This window comes from Osmerus mordax, chromosome 5, assembly GCF_038355195.1.
Source record: "Osmerus mordax isolate fOsmMor3 chromosome 5, fOsmMor3.pri, whole genome shotgun sequence".
NCBI lineage: Eukaryota > Metazoa > Chordata > Actinopteri > Osmeriformes > Osmeridae > Osmerus > Osmerus mordax.
In genome coordinates, this window is record NC_090054.1 from 16,026,801 (window position 1) to 16,053,269 (window position 26,469).

The following is a 26,469-nucleotide window of genomic DNA, read 5'->3' on the forward strand; positions in this document are numbered from 1 at the left end:
CTCCCTCTGAGAACACAGCGGTAATGAACGCAGCTCTGCTCGACCTATTTTACATTGCTGCTGCCGCTGCTGTTGTTGTGCCGGTCTTTCCTGCTGCTGTTTCCCCTGCAGTTTTCAACCGAAATTACAACTTGTAAAGCAGTGAAAGAGAACGCCACTTTTGTCACTGGTTTCAAGGACAGACAGGTATCTCATTGAGTGTGTAGTTAATGCATTCCCTCCATTTATTTAACTTCAAGCATTATGCCCACCTGCCACATTACTTTATTGCTTTGTGACTACTGCTGCCTACACAGAATTGCTATGTAAGCCATAGTCAATCTGCATGTGAGCAGCAATGCATTGAACCAAGACTGTCTGTCTCTGTAGAACCCCCACCACCTCCTGGTACTCGTCTCAGTTATTTATAGCTCAGTGCGGTGCCAGTTGTAGTGATGCAACATGTGGTACAACTGGAATAGAGCAACAAATCCTGGGCTGGTTTTAATGTACAATCATAACCCTTGGATTACAGAAGGGTCTAAAGTGTCTGCTGCTTCTGTGACATGCTGTCTGTGGCTGCAGGCCAAGGGGGCGGCCAGGGCTGAACCCACGTGGCAGGGAGGGAGGGAGGGGAGGGAGGGAGGGAGGGAGGGAGGGAGGGAGGGAGGGAGGGAGGGAGGTGGGAGGGAGGGAGATTACACTTGTAGTGTGCCTGTTATTACTGTTAAGATCTCACAGAATGTCTGTAAATGCATGTCCTCTCTCTCTATCTGTCTCTCTCTCTTACACACACACACACACACACACACACACACACACACACACACACACACACACACACACACAGAAATACGATATTTGGTCTCTGTCTCTCTCTGTCTCTCTCTCTCTCTCTCTCTCTCTGGTCTCTTATGAGTGGTTTTAAAGGTCATAAATGGGTCATGTCAAGTTTTAGGAGAAACCTACAAAATATATTTATTTATTTTCTCCATTTTTTATGACGTACTCTCAGCTTTAACAGAAAACTAAGATGTCTCAGTGACATCAAGCTCTCCAAATACAGCAGACAGAATTGAAACAGACAACAGCACTTAAGCATACTTAACCAATCGTGGTTTTGAATTCTTTGAAAAATCTGATGAAGAAAAATGTCAACTACGCCTGACAAGTTGAATCTTAATGTTGTGCATTGCTGCACTCTGGTGGCAGATAAAGAGCAACAGTTCGTTTTGAAATTGTATGCCATTGGGTGCTTGATGATGCTTTCATGAATGCTTTCACGATGATGTTGAATCCTTTTATTTATGTGTATATAAATGTTTCCCAGTATTTGTGGGTCACCTGGTCTGTTTGAATTTATTTTGTTACCGTTGGCAAGACAAAATAACTAAAATTATATTTCATCAACAACCTGCAACATACGTGGCAAAACTGTAAAAATGCTGGTTTGGGATAGTAAACTGAAAATTGGAATGAATTATCTCTATAAATTCAGGGTTTGTGTGTTGGCTAAATGCAGTAGTTGCAAGACACATTAAATATTTGTTGGCTAAGCGGAGGAGAAAACACTAGGGCAGTGCTCCAGCTATCTAAATCACCGTCTGCTTACGACCTGACAGCCCAATTTAATAGATTTTTATGAAGTGAAAGATTCGCTTGCTGAAGTAATTAGGTGTTCAGATGAAAGTGAAAAATAGGGCACCCTGCTGAACTCTAAACCCCCCATCGCCCCATATGCACCCTCCCCCCACATGCACCCTCACAGATGCACCCCCCCCCTTCTCTCTCTCTCTCTCTCTCTCTCTCTCTCTCTCTCTCTCTCTCATCTCTCTCTCTCTCTCTCTCTCCTTAGTAACCCATCCTCATTTCGTCAGCTTTTGTTGCGACTCATTGCCCTATATTGTTTTGACTGGGTCTTGTCTGCGAGGCTTGTTCTCTGCCTGCGTACCCAATTTGCATTCTACCATGACATGAAAAATGTAAGAGGTCTCTGGAGATGAACAACTGCAAACACACACACACACTATGTCTTTCTCTCTTTCACACACAAGTGAAAATACTCTCTCTCACACACACACACACACACACACACTTCTTTAACATCAGTTGACCTTAGCAAGACTGATCAAACCATCTGCAGCTTTCAATATGGCTCATCAAATCATCTCTCTATAGTACTGGTTTGTGTTCACCTCCACTGTGTCCTGTGTTACACAGTAGGATTTACCCGAACTATGTAGAAATACAGATTAGATAGTTGCTGTTAAGTTGCAGTAGGATTGATATGATTAACACTGGGTAAAAGGAGCCTCATACAAACTTACAATTGAATTTACCTTTGAATGCCAACTCCAGAGGACAGGAGTCCAAGATAATCAAGTCTGTAATTTTTGAGTAAGTTCAAACATGAAGTACTTGAAGTACAAAGGACACGTTCACTGTGTGTTTGTGTTTGTGTATGGCTGGTAGGTTTACATGTTTATGTATGTGTCTTTTCATTTGAGGGGTGTCGGTATGTGTGTGTGTTGTTGTACATCAGCTGTTTGTTTATCCTCTTGTCCACTGGGGACTAGAAAGACAGATTGCACTTTTAGCAATATGTTGTATTGTGAAAACAGATGCCTCTGTTAGGTTTGTGGAGATATATCTCTGTTCAGAGCTCTTGTTTAAACTCTGAGCACAAATGTTTAAGGAGAAGGAATAATGTTGCCTGTGGGCTCTGTGAGGAAGGCTTTATGGAGATTTGTGCTAAAGCTCTGATTTGAGGACATCTGCATAAATCCTGCCAAAGATTATATTTGCTGTACTATAATACAACAGAAATAGTCGTATAACACTGTTACATTCATCTTAAAGTGTGCTGTCTGTGCCAAACGCTTCCTCCTGGAAACAGTTTACACACAGAAGGTACTATATACCAAAAGTTCAGAATTGTAGCCTTTCCGTTCAGACAGAACCACTTAGGGTTCCAAAGGACAGAACTACAGATTTTGGAACATAAAGGTTTGTTTTCTAAAACTTATTTTCAGAATGTTATTCCACCTTTAACGGTTCCATGTATAGTAGCACCCCGCATCTTTGTTTTCATGTAGAAGACAATTGAGTCAGAAGAAGATGCTCAGCTAGACCAGCAGGCAGTGATCCAGCTCTCTCGGTTCCAGTGTGGGGCATTCTGGTGGGCCAGGCCTCTCTGACAGCTCTCACACCTCGGAGCTCCTCGTCGGACGCATCTGCTGGGTGTCACAGTCCCCTGAAGGCAGATCGCTGTCAATATGCCTGAACGCCCTCATGCCACAGTTGTGTAACAATACAGTCCAGATGGCCCAGGTCAAGCAGAGCGGTACACACACAACACCCACCCACCCACACACACACACACACACACACAATGTCACACTGTGTTTATGTGGGCAGGATGGGGGCGGGTGTGAGGTCATGTCTACACATGCCACTTAAACCATCTCTTTGTTGGCCTCACCCTCTCTTTCGTGTTTGGCATGGCAAAGGCTCATTGTTAAATCCTAAAGGTTAGCACGGTGTTGCCAAAATGTTATCAGATGACTCCAGCTGCCATTGTCCACCGACTCTGTGCCTGGTGCAGTCTCATCTGTGTACTGCAGAAGCCTTTCTCAAAGGGCAGGAGCTGAAGCGTTCCCTGGCTTTGTGGCTAATTCTTATTAAGATGAATTACTCTGGGAATACAGTAGAAGTCTTAGTTCAGAACAAAGAGCTGCCAACTATGATAAAATGAAATACTTTTCTTGTTTAATGCGGCAGAGTCGTTTTAAGAATGCGTATCCCCCATTAATTGTTTGGCGGCTAACCTCATAAAAGTGTTGCCCAAATTTCTCAACATGTCCGACAGCCAACCAATCCAATGGTCTTTCCCCCCCGTCTGGCCAGACAGACCTCTCGATCACTGCTCAGTGCCACAGGGCACTGCCAACATAACAGCAATCTCATTCCCTGCCACCCCTGTCTAGGCAGTCGCCCAAAGTGCCTCGACATCAACATCGAAGGCATAAGCAGTATATACATGTTAGCTAGGAGCACCCAGTAATGGCGTGCTCTTTTCAGTTTGCTGGGACCAGGGGTGTATAGAACGCTTCCCACAGAGGTAGGCTCAGTTAGTCTTCAAAGTCTGACCCATATTTTATTCAATAATATAAAGTGGGGATGGTGTGTAGCTTAATGCAAAGTGATGGGTGAGCCATGACAGACAGCACAAGAGAGACAGACTTGGCAGAGGTGATTGTGGACTAGAAAATAGAATACATTGTGTGTGTGAGAGACAATGACACAATAAAGCTGTAAAAGAGTAAATACATCTATACTCCAAAAGGCTCTTGAGGCTATGTAATATTATCTCTTGGCAAAATATATTCCAGTATCAGACTGAGACTCTATGGCACTAGTGAATTATTTCAAAGTTTAAGAAATAGCGGTAACATTTTACATTTGTATTTGCATCTATTCAATGGTGTGTTTAAAATAGTCCTTTGCAATCTATGTTCCATCCCGTTTTTTGCTATTAATGTCGCGATTCTATATTAGTAAAGTCGCCACATTCTTTGCAGCAGATGAACTCGTATGGGAGAAGTCAGCTCCAGTACATGAGTCACGAAACGTTCCAACAAATTGCTTTTGAAGGCGTTGAAGGAATCTGGAAGACCAAATCCAAAACACATTCTACAGCTACAGGGAGGAGGAAACTGCAGTTCAATATCGTTATGTTGATTGTTTCTGTGGTGGTGCGGAAGTCGTTGCCATGACAGCATATAGTTGGCAAACTCCTCTGTTACCATCGATTAGGATTGACAATTGACAATACACATTTACACGCATTGCTATGGTCAAATTGTCGATATCTTCGGTGTTTTGGACGAGACGAACCGCAGTGACTTTGTCTCGTGGAATGCCGCATAATGTTGTTAGTTGAGCAATGAACAACCTAAAAAGTAGTTCACAGCTTTCGCGTTTGGTGCACCTACTCCGGCATATCCTGATTCAATAGATGTTGGCAGGACACCACAGGAGAAAGCTGTTCAGTAATGCGGTATCATACTACGACTATACCTTCAAACGCTATGAGTCCTGAATCAAACTAATTAAAATGGGGACATCCGAAACTGATGCAGTATTCGCATATTCAGGTACAGAGGATGAAGAAGAAGAATATTATGAACAAGAACATCTACCTCCACTCCTTGAAGATGAGGTAAGATTGATTATTATGTGTTTGTAAATTAGACGAATACACCAGAGAGATTTACTGCGGTATGCCCCTAGTCCCTAGTGTTGATCCCAAGGGTGTTTATAATTGTGAATTCGGCTTGTATTGTCAAGTATGCACTTGATGTTAATGTAGTCTCAATGGACATTGATTGATAATGCTTTTGACCCATTGATTTAATGCAGTCAACGCTGTCCCCAACTGTTTAACTCCCCTAATTGTTTGTGCAACTGTTTGCAGTAGGCTACTGTGATATTTATCAAACAGCAGGAGTGTCTAAATGGAGTGACCTGGTTTACTGATCTGTAGGCTACATTCTTAAACAGTACGCTAATAACATACTCTGTCTAATTTTGAAACGTTATTCTACAAAAGGGTTTAATAATAGGAAGTAGACTAGAAAGAAAGTAATAAAACTAATAGCAGGGATATTGCGAACTCTCCACTTGTCAAATTGTCACTATCTAACTCCCCCAGCTGCCTACCCACACAATCAGTTATTCACCACCCCCCTCGTTTTCTGAAACTCATTCATTCTTTTCCCTGGTCCCTCTGACAGTTGTCCTTTAGACCTCTACCAAGCTCCACAGAGCATTGGTCTCATTAGAGCGCTGGGTTTGTGGGGAGAAACTTATGTAGGACGGCATATTTAACTTGAGGAGAGAGAGAGACTCCCCGTGTTTCTGTGCACTGTTCTCAAGGGAAACAGGCTATTTATGGGCTTGTGCTATTGCTGAAAGTGGCAGTTTTATGCCCTGTAATTGTGCTGTGTTCTACACGGCTGTGTATGTGTGCATGTATTAACTTTGGTCTGTAGGTGGTTTGATCCAAGTGAAACTAAGACAATCAGCCATAACCAGTTAAAGAAGCTTTCCCAAACATCCCCCCTAAATCTTTCTAGAAAACACAAGACTATGATATTTTTAGGAGTATTTGAAGCAAACATCAAAGCGAATAAGATATTCAGTCATCAGGCCCAAAACCCAGCTTTGGTATGAAACTTTGAGGGCTTTTAGTCTTTTTCCAAATAATGGGGACCAGGCAATTTTCTGAATAATTTGAGAGAATAAGAAGACACTGTTCCGTCACGGTTTAGGCATGTAATGGAATTTCAGAGTATTGCGTATTACACAATGGACTCTCTATAATTCTCAGAGTACAAGAAAAGGCCTGCTTTTGTGCACTCGCACCAACCCAACAAACAATTCTATCCTCATTACATATGTATGATTCCCTAAATATTCACCATGCAGTCTTTCAGATAGCTCTTTAGACTCTCCATAACACAATTACTAAATGTAGCTATTTGGCAATGTAGCATTACATATGGAGTTGTGGGTGTGTGTAGGTGTTTTGATGCACGACTATGACATGTACAAATACTGTGTGTGTGTGCGTTTATACCTTAGGAGAACGTGTCGCTGGCAGATATCCTCTCCTTGCGGGACAGTTGTCTCTGTGAGGAGGAGGTGTGGGCGGTGTGTGTGGAGTGTGTGTTGGCCCTGCAGAGCATCGGCCCTTCGTCTCTCTTTCACACCTTGTGTATAACACCCGACACGCTTGCCTTCAACGCCCATGGCAACGTGTGTTTCATGGAGCAGCTCAGCGGTAAGTCCACACACCTTGACGTGAACTCAGCACCCTCCGTCACTTCGGAGGTATTCAAACATAACTCACTGATACTGCTGTGGTTTTTTCCTGTGAGGGTTAATGCTGTTCTAATATGTTGTGATGTTTAATATCTTGTGTTTGGTGTACTATTTAACAGCCAAATTGTGGTATCTAGGCAGTTCACAACTGACAGTGAATATGGCAGCCCTCAGTTCAAAAGTCACAGGACTCATCAGGTCTCTTCCCCTCTTTCTCATTTTCTCTCTCTCTCTCTCTCTCTCTCTCTCTCTCTCTCTCTCTCTCTCTCTCTCTCTCTCTCTCTCTCTCTCTCTCTCTCTCTCTCTCTCTCTCTCTCTCTCTCTCTCTCTCTCTCTCTCTCTCTCTCTCTCTCTCTCTCTCTCTCTGTCTCTCTCTCTGTCTCTCTCTCTCTCTATATATATATATATATTATTTCTTTTTCATCAGTCTCTCACTCTCTGGTCTTCTCTCACTGTCTGTCTACCTTTTCCTGCCACTTTTTAACTCAAATTAAAAGTTTTGTAGCTAACTGTACTTTTTATTCCAATCAGACCTCTTCACATCAAAATCAAAGCTGCACCTTTCCCAGAGTTCTAGAGTCATCGGATAGCAAATTTGGCTGCATTTGCAAAGTCCTCATTTGAAACGCTGAGCTTCTGAGTGATTACATCTGAGAGCTTGTGCAGAGGTCTGCAGTCCTCCTCTCCTTGACAGGGAAAGAGAGAGAGTGGGACAGGAGGAGAGAACACAGGGGAGGTGAAGTCACATCCTCAATACTTTAGATGTACTCTGCTGCCTCGCCTTATCCCTTGGTCTGAGTGAAATATTCTTCTGGCCAAGACGATATCTATCTCTTTCTCTCTCTCTCCCTCTCTTGCTCTCTCTCTCTCTCTCTCTCTTTAATGCATCTTCTCTCTATCTCTCCCTCTTTTAGTCTCTCTCTTTAATGCATCTTCTCTATGTCTCTCCCTCTCTTACTCTCTCTTTAATGCATCTTCTCTCTGTCCTCCATTTTCCCTATTTATCTGTCTTGCTCACAAATACTGCATTCATTAGTCTCGCACTAAACAGGGTAACGTCCCTGCCTGTTACATAGGCAGATACAGACACGCAAACACACACCAACACATCCCCACACACAAACATACACAAACACACACCAAGACCCCCCCTCCACACACACAAACACACTATTCATGGATCCCCAATTTTCATCAGCTATTAATAAGCATTGATGAGATGAATAGTATCAGGGAGAGTTGTCAGGGGGACCGTTGTCCTGGTAACGGTTGCTCTGGCGGTCAGCTGTTCATTAGTGTATCTGAGTCACTCTGGGTGCACAAGGCTGCCATAAACACTGAATACAGATCTGCTCCTACACTCTTTACTCACAAGTAAATTTTTCCTGTAGCTGATGAACATGGATTTGGGTTTGTGTTGTTTTTAGAACATACTGTCATTAGGACATACACAATTAATTTAAAGGATGTTGTTGGTAAATTGATGTTGGTTGTTGCAGTCACTGTTCCTTGGCCATTGATAGTCTATCCTTGTAGTCGTCAGTCCTTCTCTGCTCTCCAGGGCTCTGCTGTCTTCTCTTGGCCCATGGGGCTCTCATGGAGGATGTTTAACTGGGAGTGTTCCTCTCATCTGAGTGTGCAACGTCATAGACTTTGGCTGGTGTGGGTGTCAAAGTGACCTTGAGGGGAAGTTGGTGATGAGAACTAGCTTGAGCAAGCACCGCAAATGTGCCACGCACAGGATGTCTATTATGATGCAGGTTGTCATGAAAGGGATGGCTCTAGGTAGCTTACTCATCATGGCCAGATTCTAACATCTGTCTACTCCATATGCTGGAGTATGGTGTACAAGCAAGCCATTTACTAACCCATAACAAAACATGGTGTGAATATCAAGATAAGCCCCAACATTCATTTGTCAGCATAGTGTCCAGATACTGTATGTTGTAGTATTACTTTCATTACAACCAATCCCCTCCTGCAATACGACCCTTCTTTTACTCTCTTTGCCCTGTGTTCTCTTTACATCCCCTCGTGCCTCCTCTCCCCCTCTCCCCCCCCATCCGTCTGTGTGGGCCCAGTAGAACTCCCCTCTCCTTGGCCGTTCCAACCTTCCAACCGAAGGTGTCTCAGCCCGTCCTTGAACCTACCTGGAACAGGACATCATAACTCCTACAAGACAGCCCCAAATCTGTCCTGACCCACTTCCACCCCCCACCGCCACTCTCACCCTACAACCACAACTCACAGCTCCAACTGGGGATACAGGCAGAGTGGAGCAGGGCGGGTGGGGTGGGGCTGTGTGCTCCCTGCTGTACCCAGAAGAGACGCTGGCCTAGTTAAGACGGAGGTTGGCGCAGAGCGTCTGGGCTCTGATCTGTAGATAACGTTGCCCTTATCAGTTAGGGATTAGCGGTGAGATTACAGGCATGAGTGACAGCATGCAGATGACTTGGGGACTGTGGATGAGCTAGGTTATGGCGTGTTGGAGTAATTGCTCCAATTTGTGTCATTTGGGGTGTTTAGTTGACGCTGTTCGATGCCAGAGACTATCCAATTTGATTCCCTTTTGTGTGTTGATGCATATATGCATATTTATACATAAATTAACTTGAAACCAAATACAAACACTGGATGTTCCGCTTTACTGTTCTGTCTATGTTATTGTGCACACCTCTTAGTCTAAAGTTGGATATGAAGGTCTTTTAAGTTGTAGTGCACTAATATTTCTGGTACTGTATGTAATAGTGTTTACCATATGTTGTTAGAGTTTAGGTTACTACAATTTGTATTGTTGTATGATGGCCGTGCAGATGATCCTGAGGGCTCCTTTATACCTCCTGAGTTTGACAAGACTGGTTGTACGTTTGAGGTGAGTGAACACATCATGTGGATCCCTCATTGTCGTCAAATACATTCTGTCTCTCTGTCTCTCTCTGTCTGTCTGTCTGTCTCTCTGTCTGTCCCTCTGTCTGTCCCTCTGTCTGTCCGTCCCTCTGTCTGTCCCTCTCTCTGTCTCTCTCTTTCGCTCTTTCACTCTCCGTCCGTCTCTCCCTACCTTTCTCTCTCTTGACATGTTTACTTGAGGCACAATCTAAGTTTGTCAGAAAGGAGGACTTCAGTCAGCTATTTTGGACTCACACTTTCAGATCTGTTTCAGATCTCTCTCCACCGCATAAGTACCATATTGTTTTCAGCAAACATAATGTCTATGATAGTGCCTCAAAAACACCTGCCTAAGATTCTGTGGGGAGTCGAATAGCCAACTTTAATTGCTACTGACAGACCCATTTTTTCCAAATGAAAGCCCTGGGTATGCGCAACATATGATAATACTGCAGTTCACTGAGGTGAGAAGCTTTTCATCTTTCTCTCTCTAAACGCCTATAAAGACATTACGGAATTTCCATATGGCTTTTTTATGGTGGCCCATTAGTTGGTCCCCTCTGACTCCTGGTATCACAGCAAACCGTGCAGTGATGGAGGGATGATGATTCATCAGTTAGATGAGGCTGCCAGGCGTGTATATGGCCTGCCAGTTATGATGGATCAGAGGGCGGGAGTGTGAGAGAGGAGGAGGTCTGCCCTGGCCTTGGCCAGACTGACCTGCCCTAGCTTTATTGACTTTGTAATGGCTCTGAGGAATAGCTCTCTAAACCAACACTAGTGCCAAGTAATCTCCACATTAAACAATATGCCACATATATGAGGAACGAGTTCTATGGGGTTTGTCTGAGGCTGCGATGTTAGTAGCTCATGACGGTCGACGACTACAAAAGTGATTTAAGACGCTAACGTGAGCTGAGTGTTTACACTAGACACCGTCCTTGCTTTAGTTTCTCTAAAATACAGTTCTGTTGCTGTTTGGGTTCACCGTGAGGTCGACTGTGCTGCCTCTTCTCTGCTCCAGGGACACGTGTTCTCTCTGGGCTCCACCCTCTCCGCGGCGCTGGACTTTGTGATCGAGCCCGAGCTGGAGGCGGAGCCGGGGGAAGAGACTCAGAGACTGCTGGACCAGATGCAGGAGGACAGGCCAGAGGACAGGCCACGTCCACAGGTCATCAAACACATCTGTAAAGCGTCTGTGTGCTTCACAGTCAAACAGAAACACGTGTCTCTATAGCGGCACCGTATGGATGAGCAGTGGTACTGCAATTCGTTATTCGCGAACGCACACCGACACGCATTCTGAGCATTGATTATGGGAATAAACTGTGTTTGTTCCCACAGGACATACTCTCCCTGGCCGAATCCAAACTAGCTCACACCTCCTCTGCAGCCGTGTGCAGAAAGCTCTCCTCCATCGGACGGAGAGTCCTTTCCATAGAATCGGTCTCCACTTTCCAAGGTCGCCACACGTTGTGTATTCATTGTATGCATTGGTTCCTACTGTGGTCCTCTGTGTGTGTGTGGAACCACAAGGTCTGCGTTTCTCCACAGATGGCCCTGAGAGCTCCTGGGAAGCCAGGTGGCAGCAGCCAAAGAGCAGCCGGCAGCTCCACAGGACCAGCTCAGATGACAGCACCCAGGACGCTGACCCACATCCCCCAGCTGAGAGGCCGGAGTGGAACGGCCTTTCCAGGAGGAGCGTCTGTGAGGCCTGGGACGTCTCCCTCTGGGCCGAGGTGATGGGGGAGGGAGACGGGGAAGGGGAGGCCCAAGACGGGGACATCTTCAGGGCCCAGTCAGACTGCCGGTCCCAGAACAGCTCCCCGGTGCGGCGGAGAGCGCAGGATCGATCCGGTAGGGTGAGGGGAGCCCTCAACCGCTCCTGCTCCGTCCCGGACTCCAACAACCCCCCCTCCCTGCCCCCAACCCCCCACGGGGACATCAGCGTGCCCGTGTGTGACCTGACAGAGATAGGGGCTGAGGGGCACGTCCTGTCCCACAGACCAGTGTGGAGTAGCAGGCTCCACAGAGGGGAGCAGGGGAAGAGCCCGTCGGAGTGTTCTGAGTCGCGTGGGATCTCCGTCGGGGACAGTGGGACACGCGAGGTCACCCGAGACCAGCCTGTCTGTCGAGGTGCATCAGTGTCGGATGCTAGTCACCGTGGAGCTCAGGACAGAACGTCCTCCTGCTCCAGTCAGGACCTGGAGGCATCGCTCGACTCGACCAGCGACGAGACTCCAGCGCCCAACCACCTCTACACTCCTAATAACCACATGACCAAAAGCATGCTGTGCCTCAATGAAGAATCTCAGGACGAGGTGATGAGACAAGATATGGCTTTGGTGTTGTGCCGTCATTTCAGATCCAGACATATCTTCATGTTGAGCTGTTTCACGGTGTACTCCTGGTTTCTATCATAATGTGTGTGTGTGTGTGTGCGTGTGTGTCCTACGCAGTGGATCTCTCTAAGGGAGCTGCTCACACAGTGTGGGCGGAGGCTGTCTGTTAACGAGCTGTGGGCTCTGTGTCACACCTGCCTGTCAACACTCCAGACCTACATCGACTATCCAGGTCAGTCCAGTTCTCTCTCCTACCTTCTGGGAGGCTGCACTGACCCCCCCTACGTTCACCTGCTCCTGTCTCTGACAAACCAGAGTGAGCGAATAACCTTCAAGCCGACGGTATTGATTCAAATGCTGTGAGTGTTGACGTGCATTTGATAGATCCCATTGCGTTGATCTTTGTGATTCGCTTTGTCTCGGCTCTTCTAAAGCCTTCCTATGCCTGGAGACCGTCTATGTGGGCTGCGAGGGAGAAATGCTGTTCCTGAAATCAAGAAACACAGGTAATGTGTTTTTTATATACACACACATACAGTCAGAAGTTCTAAGTCCTGTGGAATGCTATGGTTATTTCAGCCTTGTTTCTTATTCTTTCAGTTCTCTTTATTGACATCTCTTCATTGATGTAGCGTCATTACTTATTGAGCAACGATTTTGAAGCAATACTTCTTTGAAAAGAGCCTTCCATAATTCAGTCTTGTTGTTCTGTCCCAGGATCTTGTGATGCCTTTTTTCTGGCCCCTGAGTTTCAGGAGCATGGGATTGTAACTGAAAAGGTTTGGTTCAACTTCTGACTTCAATGTTCTCAGAAAAGTTTCAACACACAGTTGAAGTTACATAATTGTTCCCCTCTCCCTCTCTTGGCTTTCTCTTTCTTTCTCTGTCCCTCTCTCCCTCTGTTCTGTCTTTCAACCTGTCTCTCTTGTCGTGTCTGTCTGTCTTAGGCCTGTGTGTATGGAGTGGCTGCAATACTCTGGGCCACCGCCAAGTTCAGCCTGACACCCAATCAGAAGCTGGCCATGCCCCGCAAACTGAAGAGGTTACTCCTGGAGATGGCCAAGAGAACCCCGATAGAAAGGCCTTCCATTGTCATGGCTAAAAAGGTGCAAACTGTTGACTGAGCTTCTTACAGCACTCAGATACTTAATAAGCTCATCCACATCCATGACTTTATTACATTTGAATGATCACAATGCTCTTAATTATGTTTCGTTATCTGAAAATGTTATTTTACTTTTACTTTCCAGGTGATTTGTAATGAAACGACTTGGCCCTCGCATTACGCTATAATTACATTTGAATGGACAGTACGCCATACAATAAGTGAAGTGTTGTCAAGAATGACCCGTGTGAGTAACAATTCAAGTTCTGATGGGATTCTGATGATTGTTTGTGTGCCTGCTGTTCCAGAGCTGCAGGGACTACCTGTTCCGCCAGGGGACCAGCGCAGAGAGTGTCTGGAAGAAGCTCATCAGCAGAGTGCATCAGGTACAGCTCTGTTTCCTGAAAACACCTGTCACACCTATGTTAACATACTTAATACATTCTGTTAGTTTAAAACCAAATCTTCTTTTTAGCCACACTCGAGGACCGTAGATAGAGAGGACCGTTATGGGATGGATAGTGAAAGAAGCTCAAGTGAGGAGCCAACACATATCAAGAGTGGTAGGATCGTTTGATTAAATCGCAAACATTTCTTTTTCTCTTGAAGAAAAATACAACAGAAACAGTAGCAGCTAGTGTGGGATGTACTGGAAACGTCACACTATGAAACGCTACCCAGGACATTGTAACTGGCCTTGTTGTAACTGTGTGTAGGATTTGTGCCCACGGCCACTGAGAGCCGATTGGCTCCTGTGCCTGGCCCTCTTCCCCATAGCTATCCAATCAGCAGGAGCCTGCAGCTCCCGGAGGCTTTCACTTCCTCTGCCACACACTTCACCCCCATCATCCTGACCCAAGAGCGAGACCCAGACGAGGAGAGTCCTCCACCTGCTTCTGACAGTCAGGGGTAATGGGCCGTCCTTTAGTCTCCTTTAGCATGATGGACTTGGCAAACGGGAGATGGTCGGACATGACAAACCTACGACCACACCATTGACACCATTTAATGACCTCAATGGCAGATTGTGAAGCATTTACGTTTGTGTTGCAGAACTGTGGATGAATTCACAAGAGGCAGTCACAGTCAACACGCACAAGACAAGGACCAAGATCCCACCCCACGCCGTGAAGCCCCGCCCCTAACCCAGGAAGACAGATACCTGCAGTCAGACAGGCAGGGAGGAAGCCTTGTCGATCAAAGAGCCACACGACACTCCTCCTCCACGGCCTCCAGTGCCAATACACTGGTCAGCTCTCCATCACTGACTGCCTCTGAATTTTCCAATCAGGAAGCAAGAATCCCTCCTCTTCTAAACTCATCCTGCTCCCATCTCACTGGCTGTGGTGTTTTTAATAACTTCCTCCTTCGTCAGGACCTCCGGACGGGGAGTCTCACCTTGGTGCCTGTTCACATATCTGCTCCAGATGCGACCACTGAGTTGGAAGTCATCCTTCCATTTTCATCCCACTCCCTCCAAGGCCAACCCCTTCTTCCAGGAGAGCTTGGAAGTGCCTTTGTGGGTCTAACAATGACCTCTAGAGACCAGCCGACTCTTTGCCAGGAGTCCGGAGCCCCCCAGCCCTACCCTGACCCAAGGCCCATCACCTGCAGCCCTCCCTCGGACCCCACCGAGCCCATGTCGGAGTCTTCCAGTGGGGAGACATGCTCCAGGGCAGAGGGGGAGGGGGAGTCACTCTCCTCACCCCAGATCCATCCTGCCCTACAGGAGGTCATCGCCCTGCTCAGGGGAGAGTTTGCCTTCGATGGCTATCTAGAGAATGGAGAGGAGGACCTGGCTATGGGTGAGGATCCAGTTGGATTTACGTATCATTCGGCATACGTTTTCACAGAGAGGTTGTTCTTGTAAGATAGGGGATTGAGCCATTGCATAGTTTGATGACCAAACCAACAGTGTTTCAACTCGACACATTTTCATTGACGTTCTTCTTTACCCCATGCCAGGAGAGTACATCTTCTCCCTGAAGGACCTACAGTACCACACGTTTGCCAATGTCGTGAAGGAGAAGTTTAGAGATCTGTACTGGGAGGAGGACTTACTGGGAGTGCTCTACTGTCTGGTTAACTACAACCAATCGTCACTGTGAGTAGGAAAGAGGATGACTTTCCTGCTACATATCTCTGTCACCGATGCTAACTCACGTCAATGAGATATAAAACCCTTTCTGTTTTAACCCAACTCCCTAAAGTAGGCTGGGATATGTGTGTTATCAGATGGATTTCTCTCAATCTTCTGTTTACACAGACATGAGTCAGGCTTGGATGCTCTCTGTAGAGTAGAGAGAGAAGCCCAAATTTGGCAGTGCTTGTGCTTAGAATTTTAATGTCTTACATGCAAGTCCTCAACAAAACACTTTGGATGCTTCAATCTTCTTCTTCTCCTCTACCACCCTCTGCGCACACACACACACACACACACACACACACACACACTAATCAAACGCACACCAGAATAACGCTTTCCAGTTATAATCAGCATTCACACACGATGTACTTCAGGCACACACTTCCATTCACTCAGCTTTTCAGCAAGAAAGGTCCCTATGGTAACAGCTCGCCCAGTGTGTTTGTTTTTCCTGTAGTAGATTGGCTGAAGATATTAAAGAACCTCTTGTCATCCTCCTGCAGTGTCATTGAGAGAGCCGTGAGGAGCATTGACGATCCATAAGTGTAAATTAATGACCGTGGGAGGGGGAATGAGGGTAATATGGCTGTCTTTCCTTCAAGGCACACATCCCTTCAACCACATACGGACCAGGGAGGCGAAGGGGCCGGTGAAGGGAAGGGGGGGGGGGGGGGGGGGGGGGGGTTACTCAGACACCTTTTCATCACTGTTTTGCCAGGCTGTGCTGCCTGAGGGCAGTGTGTGGAGAAAGCCTTTAATCTTCTCTGGTGGTGAGACATCACAGCCCAGAGCACACACACACTTGAGAGGGGCAGGACTCTGTCCTCTCTCCTCTCTCCTGGAGGAGGCTGGCTCTGCTCTTCTCAGTCTTTCGCTGTTAGGGGGACTGGAGACACCAGAAGCACTCTGCTCAATCTGGACACAAACGGATCTGTCTCGACGCCCGCCCGTTTGATCACGACAACCCCAGCGTTCAGGAAGTCGAATCTTCAGCTTAGGATCGATTGGTTTGTTTTGAATGGTTTATAAGATGCTCTGTTCTACTTGTACTCGTGTCCATGTATGTCATTCCGTCTATGCTGTCCTAATGGACACTAGGAAATGTTAAGGCCTGTACTCAGTACAGTCTAAGTTCATATTGTGTGTTGTTGGAGGAGTGGATGGTTACAAATAGGTGTCAACATTTTTATTTTTAGGTTTGAGAACAGGTAATTCCGTTTTTTGCTGCTTTAATATTGACTCATCTTCCCATTCCTTTTCTCTGTCAGATGTGTTTCTGTTTTCTTTTTGGAGAAGCTATGTTTTCCCATTTTCCAGTGAACTTGAACTTAAACTGTGAAGAGTTATGTTCTTTATTAGAAGTGCATTTGTTCCCGTTCTGGCTCAATGGTTTATCTGTGTTTATGTCTGTGCCCGTTCTGTGTCAGACCCTCTGGTAGGATTGTGCCTGGCCATGACTGTCGTGCGATCTCTCATCTTCGTCTCTCTCTCTTTTTATTTCTTCCTGTAATTCTCGCTCTCTCGCTCTCTAACCCTTTCTTTTCTCTATTTTTCTCTCTCTCCTCCTCTCTCCCCCCTGATGTGCCCCATGCAGCGTCTCTAATGAACAGCCTCCATCAAAGCCTCGTCAAAGGGCAGCCATCCCGCCCCTGAGAGGGAGGAGAGAGGAGCAGGAACCGCTCCCACTTCGTCCACTCGACCTGAACGCCAACGTGAACCTCAGTGACCCGGGACGTCCAGAGGTGTGGGAGAGAACTGACATCGAGCAGGAGGCCGGACTCAGGGACACCCAAACGGAACCATCACACCGAGATACTGAAGGCAGAACTGTCCACGCCGGAAAAGGATCCCAACAGGTTATACCAGTGGAGTGTCTAGACCATGGCTGTCAAGGTAGGGCTCTGAGTGGAACTGACACACTTGAAACATCATGGTCACTGTGTCTGCAGTCATTTGGTCAGACCAATAATGTGGTGTTTTGGAAATATCTAATTCAATGGCGATTCAAAGCCGTGGTGTTGGTACTGATTTGGCTGTGACTGTCAGTTGGATCCGATTGTAAGAGGGGTGATTGGCTGCTGGATGAAGTTGTTAGGAGTGAGGCTTATTGAGGAAGGCCCAACTCAAGCTGAGACGTTCCAGTGCTCTTCTTGGCTGCTAGGGGTTGTTGTGGAAACACACACTTACACTGAGTTCACTTCCTGTTCCTGTACACACTCATGTCCACACTTTTCATGACACACACACATCCAAAGACACTGATAAATGATTGTGCACAGTCTCTCATACAGACCTGTGCAAGTACAGACACACACACACACACACACTGATACTTAAACACACAAAACATGCTGTCCTCTAGGTTGTGACAGAACTTTGGATTTTCAAAGTTCCACCAAAAATAACCTGCTCTCAGTGGTGGTGAATGCCTGTTATGCAGAATCTAACAACATAACAAGGTTAGCCTCTCACTGTGAGCCAACAAACAACTTTAACAGACCTGATAGTGAAATCTGCTCAGCCTAGAGAGTCTTCTCCACCAAACCCTGCTGGGTGTCTCTCTCAAGCTCTCTCACACAGATTCACTCACGCAGGCACAGAGACACAGACACACTGACATTTCTGGAGCTTTTCGTCATTTGCCTGATCCATCCCTCTTCCCTCCCTCTCTCTGCTACCTCTCCACAGGTCTGGGTGTGAAGGCTGCCGAGGACTCGGCTGCGGGGGCCATGGAGAGCGGGGATCATCCAGTGGGGGGCGACGATGAAAGCCCCTCTGAAGCCAGCTCTCCCTGGGAGAGAGAGGAGGTCCCAAGAGGGGGTCACCAGGGCCAGACCAGCCCTGACTGCTCAGAGGACATGGAGGATACAGACTCTCTGGTGTCTGAGCGCTTGCTCTCTCCCAGCTCTGGAGCTGAGGAACAGGGTCTTAGCCCTCACCCGTCTTGGGCCCTGGCGTTCCACGGGGAAGACTGCTTCAGCCAGGAGGTGGTCAACTACACCCTGAACCTGGGACAGCACGCCCAATCTCCTTGTCTGGAGCAGAAAACACAGGTGGGTGACCTGGGAGAAGAGGTTGGGCATCAAATAGAACAGAACAGCTGTGAATCATGGCCGAACTCGGTTCTTGAGCTTGTCCAAATAACACTTTTGAAAGGTACGTAGAGTAATGTACTGTGTGTTTTTAAAGCATTACTTTTAGCAATTGTTTTATCAGTCAAGTGGTAAAAATAGGTTTGTGATTAGATAAACCAAAGAGCAAAGCGGGGTGAATTACATAAAGAATTAGCAATTCAATAGCATCCGCATCCTCATTACCGTAATTGAATTTAGTGTTCTCTGTAGCCAGTGTTCCCTATTCACTCAACACTTTTGGTATGAACACTTTCTAATTTGAACAAGATCGAATTTGGTTGTTGGATATTGCATTTCAGTTATTTAACATAATGTATTCAGTCACCTTTGACAAAGTTAAACAGTAAAAAGTTATTTGAGGTAATGCAATTGTCTTGTATCTAGAAAAACATGCAGGATCATAGGCAATCATTTTTTTAATTAGATACTATTTGTTTTGGTTTTGTTTTGTTTACCCGCAACATGTACAATACAATACATCTATGAGATTATCTAATTAAGGTGGCAAAATATTTTTTTATATAATCATTTGAACAAGGGCTAGGTCAAGCTTTTGGATGAAAAGGAAGAGAGGGATTAGGATAACTGGCTCATTATTTTAGTCAAACTTGCATTGTAGATGAACATGATCAATCCTCTCTATTTGGTGGTGAGGGTATTATCATTTGTAATAGAATTCTAATGACTCGGCTTTGTCTGTTAGTGGGCTTTGAAATCAGTGCTGCTGTTCTATAACCTGAGTAGTCCAACAGGACCACTCTCAGGTTTTAAAGGACGAGAGGTTTCTATTGGAGTAGATCAGGTCTCTCTCACTTCAAAAGATCTATTGATTTCGGTTTCCATGGTGAAGGATTCAAGGGAACAGCCACTGGATGTGCTCATGGGCTGTTTTATGTGTGCCTGACATGGCTTTGTATTGAGTGAATGTTTTTATCATATAGGAGCTTCAACAGCAGCTGATAATAGAGACTAGGAATCTGAAAAAGACCAGAACATTCTACCAAAGGCTGCTCCATCAGGAGAGGAAAAACAGAGGTACCTTTTATTGAGCCCCTAGACATCCCTTGCTCTCTAGAATGAGCTGCTAGTTAGAGATTCAGGTATGACCTAATGAGTATTCACTTCTACAGGTTCTGAGACCAAGCTCATGCTGTCTAAATTAAAGGGCCAACTTGAGGAGCTCAAAACCAAAGTGGAGTTTCTGGATTCAGTGAAGAAATATCTTGAGGTAAAGAAATTGACCTGACACCCACTTACTAGTAATTATTGAAATCAAAATATCCTAATTCAGGTGGCTGAGCGGTTAGGGAATCGGGCTTGTAATCAGAAGGTTGCCAGTTAGATTCCCGGCCGTGTCAAAAGGCGTTGTGTCCTTGGGCAAGGCACTTCACCCTACTTGCCTCGGGGGGGAAATGTCCCTGTACTAACTATAAGTCGCTCTGGATAAGAGCGTCTGCTAAATGACTAAATGTAAATGTAATTCAAATTATTCAGTGTTATTGAGACCCAGACTGTGATTGTCTGGGTGGCCAGGTGTTGAGTATCGATCGGTGGGGTGTAGAGGCATCCCTGCTCCCCTCCCTGGCTGCACGTGGTCCTGGCTCTCTGGAGCTCCAGGCCTCTGAGGACTCTACGGTGCTCAGCTTTGGGACTGGCAGAGGGAAGACCACCTTGCAGGCTGGATCCCCCTTTGGCCTCATGGCCTACTTGTATGCTAGGTAGGACTCACATTATATTACACATAAATCATGTACAGTGGGCCTCCAGGATTAGCATGGTTCCTTACTCATGTACTCCCCCTGGTGGGCTTGGTGACTAACTGCTCATTAGACTGTATATCTGATATGAATTCCAGAACCTGGATGGAATTTATCACCACGTTTGATCTCAATGTCGCATCTAAGATTAATGAATCAACTGGTTCCCACAGAAAACTAGACATAGTAAACAATGTTCCCTTCCTTTCTGTTAGAAATGCACCTTTGGAGGGCTATATCCAGCAGTTCCTGTACACTTATCGTTATTTCTGCGCTCCAAAGGAGTTCCTACAGTTCCTGATGGATAACTTCAGCAGAGCGGCAGGGTACAGCTATATGTAATTACAGTAGCTACTGTGATAGTGCTCATTAAAACTCTGAGAACACAATTGAATCTTAGGAGATTCTTTTTTGTGTTGGTGATTTTTAGGTATTTGTGTACATATGTCTGTGCACACACATTTGTATGTCTGTGTGTGCCTGTTCCCTAGAAGTGATTCAGACATAGAAGGGGACAGTGCTAAGGTGTACCATCGCAGTCTGGACCTGTTGGAGGCTTGGCTGGCTGACTGTAGGCTGGTGGACTTCAGCCCGGAGTCCAGTCTACACAACACCCTAGAAAACTTCCTCACGTCCAAGGTAGCTAAACAACTGACTGTTCACACACAATTAGTTTGAAGTTAATTTTTCAAATCATTATTGGATCTCCAAACTAGCAATCGGTCGGGGATGTTGAGCATCTCTGTGAATCTTTATTTTTATTTTATTTATTTTTTCAGTGAACATCCATTTCAACTTTGCTTTCATTTCTGTATAGTGACTTCCTTTCACACAAACCCTGTTTGAACTGTCATATCGACCAGCCAAAACAGTCTTGGTACGGTCTGCATTTTCAAACTTGCGGCCATAATGTCACATCATATGCTACGTCACACAATATGTGATGTATTTTGTATTATGTGTTTTTGTCCAGGTGTCTCCTGTGGACAGCAGGGGGGAGAGCCTTCTAGCCACACTCCAGCGTTCTCCTAAGAAGAGGTGGAGCCAGGGATCCAGCAGCCCAATCAGCATGCAGGAGGAGGAGGACTTGCAATCTGTCCACTCCTTGTATAGAAAGAACTCCATTGAGGACCCTGGGAGGAAGGTCAGGCCAGCTCATGTTCATTCAATACACAGCTTTCAATCATCCACCAGTGCACAACCAATTAAAATGTATATAGATTTCCATTGATGCTGACATCTCAGGAAAAAGGTGTCTGTGCGTGTGTGTAGGGCTTCCAGTGGAGGTTCTCCAGAGTGGTGGAGCCCCAGGCATCCCTGCCCAAGGAGAAGGCGTACTCCATAGCGGCAGCCCTGCCGCGGCCCTGCTACAGCTCCCTGATGGAGGACCTGTCCAGCGTCTGCCTTCGCAGCGAGGAGCGCCAGCCCTTCAGCCAGAACGAACACAGCGCTCAGCACATAGCACAGCAGCTCACCATGTTGCAGCAGGTACCGACACACACACACACATCTGCAAACACACACGTGAACACATACTTCTTAATTTCGCTCACAAACAAATACTCATTCTTTCAACACGAGGGAGAGACAAATAGGTCACTGATATCACATTCTAAATACAGGAGATGTTCCAAGGCTGTCACCCAGTTCACTTCCTGAATTCTCGAGCACAGGGAGTGAGAGATAAGGCGACTTGCAAGTGAGTATCCCACCCCTTAATCTCTCAGGGTTGTCTGTAAGTGACTCCTTTGTTATTTTAATGTTCTTCACTCTCATATCCACCAGAAGTGTGTCCCACCATCTCCCTCCAGCAGAGGGCAGCAGTCTCTTTGTGTGTGACAGGCCAACTCAGGACAGCCCCCTCCAGCAGCTGCTTAGATATGCTGACAGTTTCACCAACTGGGTCTCAGCTGAGATTGTTATATGTGACTCTGTGAAGGTGAGATATATCCCTCTTGTCAGCCCTGCATTCATATTCAACCTTCTGCTGCCTGACTTAGCAAATGCAAAGACTGGGGTTTGCCCCATCCTCATCCCCCTTTCCTAAACCTGTACCCACCCCTCCCTCCCCTTCTCACCATTGTCTCACTGGTACATAAATTAGCTTTTCAAAGGAATGATAGAAGTTTATCATGTTGCTATTTTTTATTGCAGACGCAAGCAGCTTTGCTGACTAAGTTTCTGTTAACTGCTAAACACTGCTATGAGTCCAGAGACTTTTCTACGACCATGCAGATCCTTGGAGGGCTAGAGAATGTGATTGTACGGCAGTTACCGGTGGGTTTTATGTCAAATAAACAGAATAAATTCTATTAAAATACAACTGTATCTTGGCATCAAGAAACACATTAAGAAGAGTTAAGAAAACCGCCATTTGGATCCCCTTGGTGTGTCTCAAAAGACAGATTGCAACTGCACTTTATTTACTGTTGTCTTGAATTGAATGTTCTACTTCTTGCTTACTAAATAAACCTGTCTTTCTTGCCTACAGGCTTGGAAACATCTGTCTGCTAAAGTGTGTGAGATTCTAGAGGAGCTACGTGCTGTGCAGGTGTGGTTGTGGTTTAGTGTTTGTTTGTGTCATTTTGTTTCTGTGTGTTCACGAACAATCTGGTGTTTTTATTTCTCTGCCTCGCTTCATGCTGTTCATATGTTGAGGCCTGTGCTGCAAGGCAAATCAGTGGAAAAAACAAGTATATTTTAGCATGTGTAAAATGCTGTGATTCATTTACAGCTGCCCGGGTTTTTATTGTGTTGCTTTCGAAAAGATACATTTGAGGTTCTTTGAAAACAAAATAAACTTACTAGCAGAAAATAACACACGCTTACTAACTCTCTGTCTTTCCTCAAACGTAGAACTTATTACTGTGAGATAATTTGACAGGAAAACTTGTAAACATCCAATTCCCCCCACAGGTCTTTCTGAAGAGTGACAACCTGTGTCTGATGGGTGGAGATCAGGGAAGGAGGAGACCCACCCTCCCCTCCGCCCACATCCTGGCTATGCACCTTCAGCAGCTGGAGATCGGGGCCTTCACCCTGACCAGCGGGGCCTACAAATGGCCCAAGCTCAGGTGAAATGACCCACACTATAACTGCATTGGTCACCACAGTAGAACTCATCGACAGGTTCAGAAGTAATCAAATAAGTAGTCAAATACAAATCCATCACCCCCCTTTCCCAAGCCCGACATAGATATTAACTTTGTCCTGACGTAAGAAAGTCGGCCAAGTTGTCACCAAACTCAGCTGGCACTAGTTTCTCCACGTCCTTCTCCTCCCACTTCAATATGGCGGCCAGATGCTAGGGTCAGCACGAGTCACGGTAGACGTTAATGACACAGCTGCCTGATCCACCGTCGTCGTGTAGGATTTGGGTTCTTCTTGCCGTTGCCATAGTCTGGCCAGATGGCATTTGGAGAAGGGCACGTGATTGGTGGAGATGAGGCTGGACAGGTGGTGAGACACGCATGGTTGTAGCCAGATGCTGGGGTCAGGAGGGTTGGCGGGCAGAGGCAGAGACACAGCTGGTGGAGCTGGACCCAGGGTTACCCCTCCCCTCTCAAATTCAGGTCACTCACATACTGGATGCTGAACATACTCAGGTACATCATGCTAGCCATATTACAGTGCTCCAGCTCCCTGGAAACAAGCTTGTTTTTCTCCCTTCATCCCCTCTCTCTCTCTCTCTCTCTCTCTCTCTCTCTCTCTCTCTCTTTCTCTCTCTCTCCTTCTTCCCTGTTCCCCTCCCCCATCCTTCCTCTCTTCCGTCCATGGTCACACAGGACCATAGCGAAGGTAGTGAGCCAGGTGCATGCGTTCCAGGACAGCGTGTTCTCCTACAGTGCTGACCCAGACCTCCAGGCTTACCTGAGGCTGCGCATTGCCCACCTCAGCAACTGTGACGTCCACCTGCTGGCCGCAGACAACGACGCCAACTTCCACCAGCTCCACGCCGACAAACACACACGCCTCATCCAGGACACTCTGAGGAGAGTGAAGGCAACCTTCCAGTGACTTCCAGACAGGAATACTGGAGCCTCTTTATCCCCTTGGCAACGAATAGTTCCAAAAGAATGTGTGGAAGGATATCTTTTTGTGATATTGTTTTGGTTGATTATTTGTTCTATTGCATATCTCATATCATTCATATCATTGTTTTTTTGTCACATGCCTCTCCACAGGAGCATGTCCTGGTTGAGTTGAAAATCACTCGTAACCTTCTAAAGAGAGCATTCATGCACAATACCTGCATTTGAACCATAACCTGAATAGAGAATGCGAAGCTACGTCATGCTGCATTGCATGCAGCCACCATCTTGTGAGGCTCGTGCTAACCCTATCCCTAGGAAAAGAAAAAGAAAGTGGGCCCTACTGGGACAAGCTGAATGCCAATGGCAAGCAATTATATTTGGAAACATTTAACACCATTAACAACAATGGTTTAATGCAGCAGGAATCACCTACCATTGTAATATTTTCCCAAATCTAAAAGAATATCAAAACCCAGCCGTAAACACACTAGCAGAAAAGAAGCTCGACCCCTCATAATATGGTGTTGACACTAAACACAGTTTTAAACACAGCGTGACGTCAGCTTGTATCACCTGACATTTTTATTGAAATCCCTTTTTAGATGAGAAATGAATGTACTAAAAATGGTCTTTACTTTGGAAAATTCTTGACGTCAAGACCAACGTAGTTTGATTTATCTCTCAAAGACCCTTAATTTCTTGCTAGTCAGACATCAATTAGCACCACCTAAATGACAGCAAATGTAAAATGTTGATAATAGTAATAAGCTGTATGGGTTGGACAGATGTCTACATGGAAGTAATGGTTGCACTAACCATTACAGTTTAATTAAGGTTGACTATTGCTTACAGCAATACAATCAGTTTATCTAGTTTCAGTAGCCTATTGCTCTCAGAAAATGCTGTTATCTTTCATACTGTTTAAGTACATCTTGCAAAATGAAAATAATTAGTGTGAACATCAAACAACTAAAATAGATTCAATTTATTGTGAATTCAATCATGTGAATAGCTAACATGTATTAGAACAAAAAGTTCAACAACAATATATCAATGATCCTAGGCTTACATGTTCACATCAAGCTTTAGCAAACTCAGTTTGTGTTGTCACTTTTTCTTATCTTCTTTGTTCATGAATATAGTGTAGATACTATAGTCCATAAACAAAGCCAGATGTGCCATTGATCATGCTCAAAAGCTGTGGCAGGTCACTTTGAATAAAGTGAGCTTTTAATATACTTCATTTGTCTCATCATGCAATCCTACTACTGAGTGAGAACGTTTTGGGCATGACACTATTCAGAAATCCTAGACTACTGCACGATTTAGTCGTCGTGGAAGTCGGAGGTCCAATTTGTCGACGAGACTAGCCGTGGAGTCGAGGAAATACGCGCTCTATGGAGCCGACTTCCCCCCTTGGTCTCCCGCGAGCAGCGGACAGCTCCTATTGTTGTCTAACCGGATCAGAACGCATCTTCAAAGCTCGGTCAAATAAAGGGCGTAATTGGCCGTCTGTGAGGCTAGTCTCTACAACAACAGATCGTCGATAAAAGAGACATTCAGTAAACCTTTATCTGCATTGTCAGAGTTAAGCGATCATTTTAGTGTCATTGTCCTGTAGCTGCTGGGGATATTTAGTCTCAAAAGGCTCAAATACTTGAAGAGGTTTGCATAGGAGCCCGCGGCCTGGACGGTCCGCGCTGATAATGTCAGACGTTCACGCCATAATACTCAAGCACTTATAAAAACTTAAACACTTAAAAAAAGATAATGTGTCCCAATAACGACGCCTTTTGGTAGACCAAACATCATTGTGGTTTTATGTGTAGACAAATGCGCAAAATCAGGCTTGTGTGTCTGACAGTGTCCAGGCTTTCTTTGCCCTGTTTACATTTTAACTGCCGGACAATCAACTCTAATTGTGTTGCTACTGTAATACCTTTGATCTGCAATGAGCCGACGGTGGCAAAAGCTTGCTGTTGGTCCACTGGCGCCAGTGCTCACCGGGGTATCGAAGACGTGTTAATACTAAACCATTACAACTGTATTGTACGCGCTTTTGTTTTCCATTTGAGAGCCCAGCGTTGAGGAAGGGGATGGCTCTTAGGAAGGAAGAGTGACATGATCATCAAAACTTTATTTTGGGGTTAACTGAGCACATTTGGATGTTTTTCAGTTCAGAGAATTCTAACGTTGTCTTG

At 45.7% G+C, this 26,469-nt stretch overlaps 1 protein-coding gene across 1 annotated transcript; it reads left to right on the top strand.

Moving 5' to 3' along the window:
* The first annotated feature begins 5,031 nt into the window (after positions 1–5,031).
* LOC136943393 (kinase non-catalytic C-lobe domain-containing protein 1) lies at positions 5,032–24,251 on the top strand. Its single transcript, XM_067236680.1, is given in 30 exon segments — positions 5,032–5,200; positions 6,625–6,823; positions 9,678–9,736; positions 10,775–10,921; positions 11,095–11,265; positions 11,268–12,071; positions 12,210–12,324; positions 12,527–12,598; positions 12,810–12,871; positions 13,040–13,198; positions 13,506–13,583; positions 13,673–13,760; positions 13,914–14,106; positions 14,251–15,002; positions 15,163–15,301; positions 16,938–17,236; positions 18,032–18,396; positions 19,419–19,512; positions 19,608–19,705; positions 20,011–20,195; positions 20,450–20,560; positions 20,726–20,873; positions 21,208–21,378; positions 21,507–21,722; positions 21,857–21,933; positions 22,020–22,173; positions 22,389–22,511; positions 22,726–22,785; positions 23,151–23,308; positions 24,020–24,251. Coding segments are annotated over 30 exon segments (5,634 nt in total). The 5' UTR covers positions 5,032–5,095.
* The last annotated feature ends 2,218 nt before the right edge of the window (positions 24,252–26,469 follow it).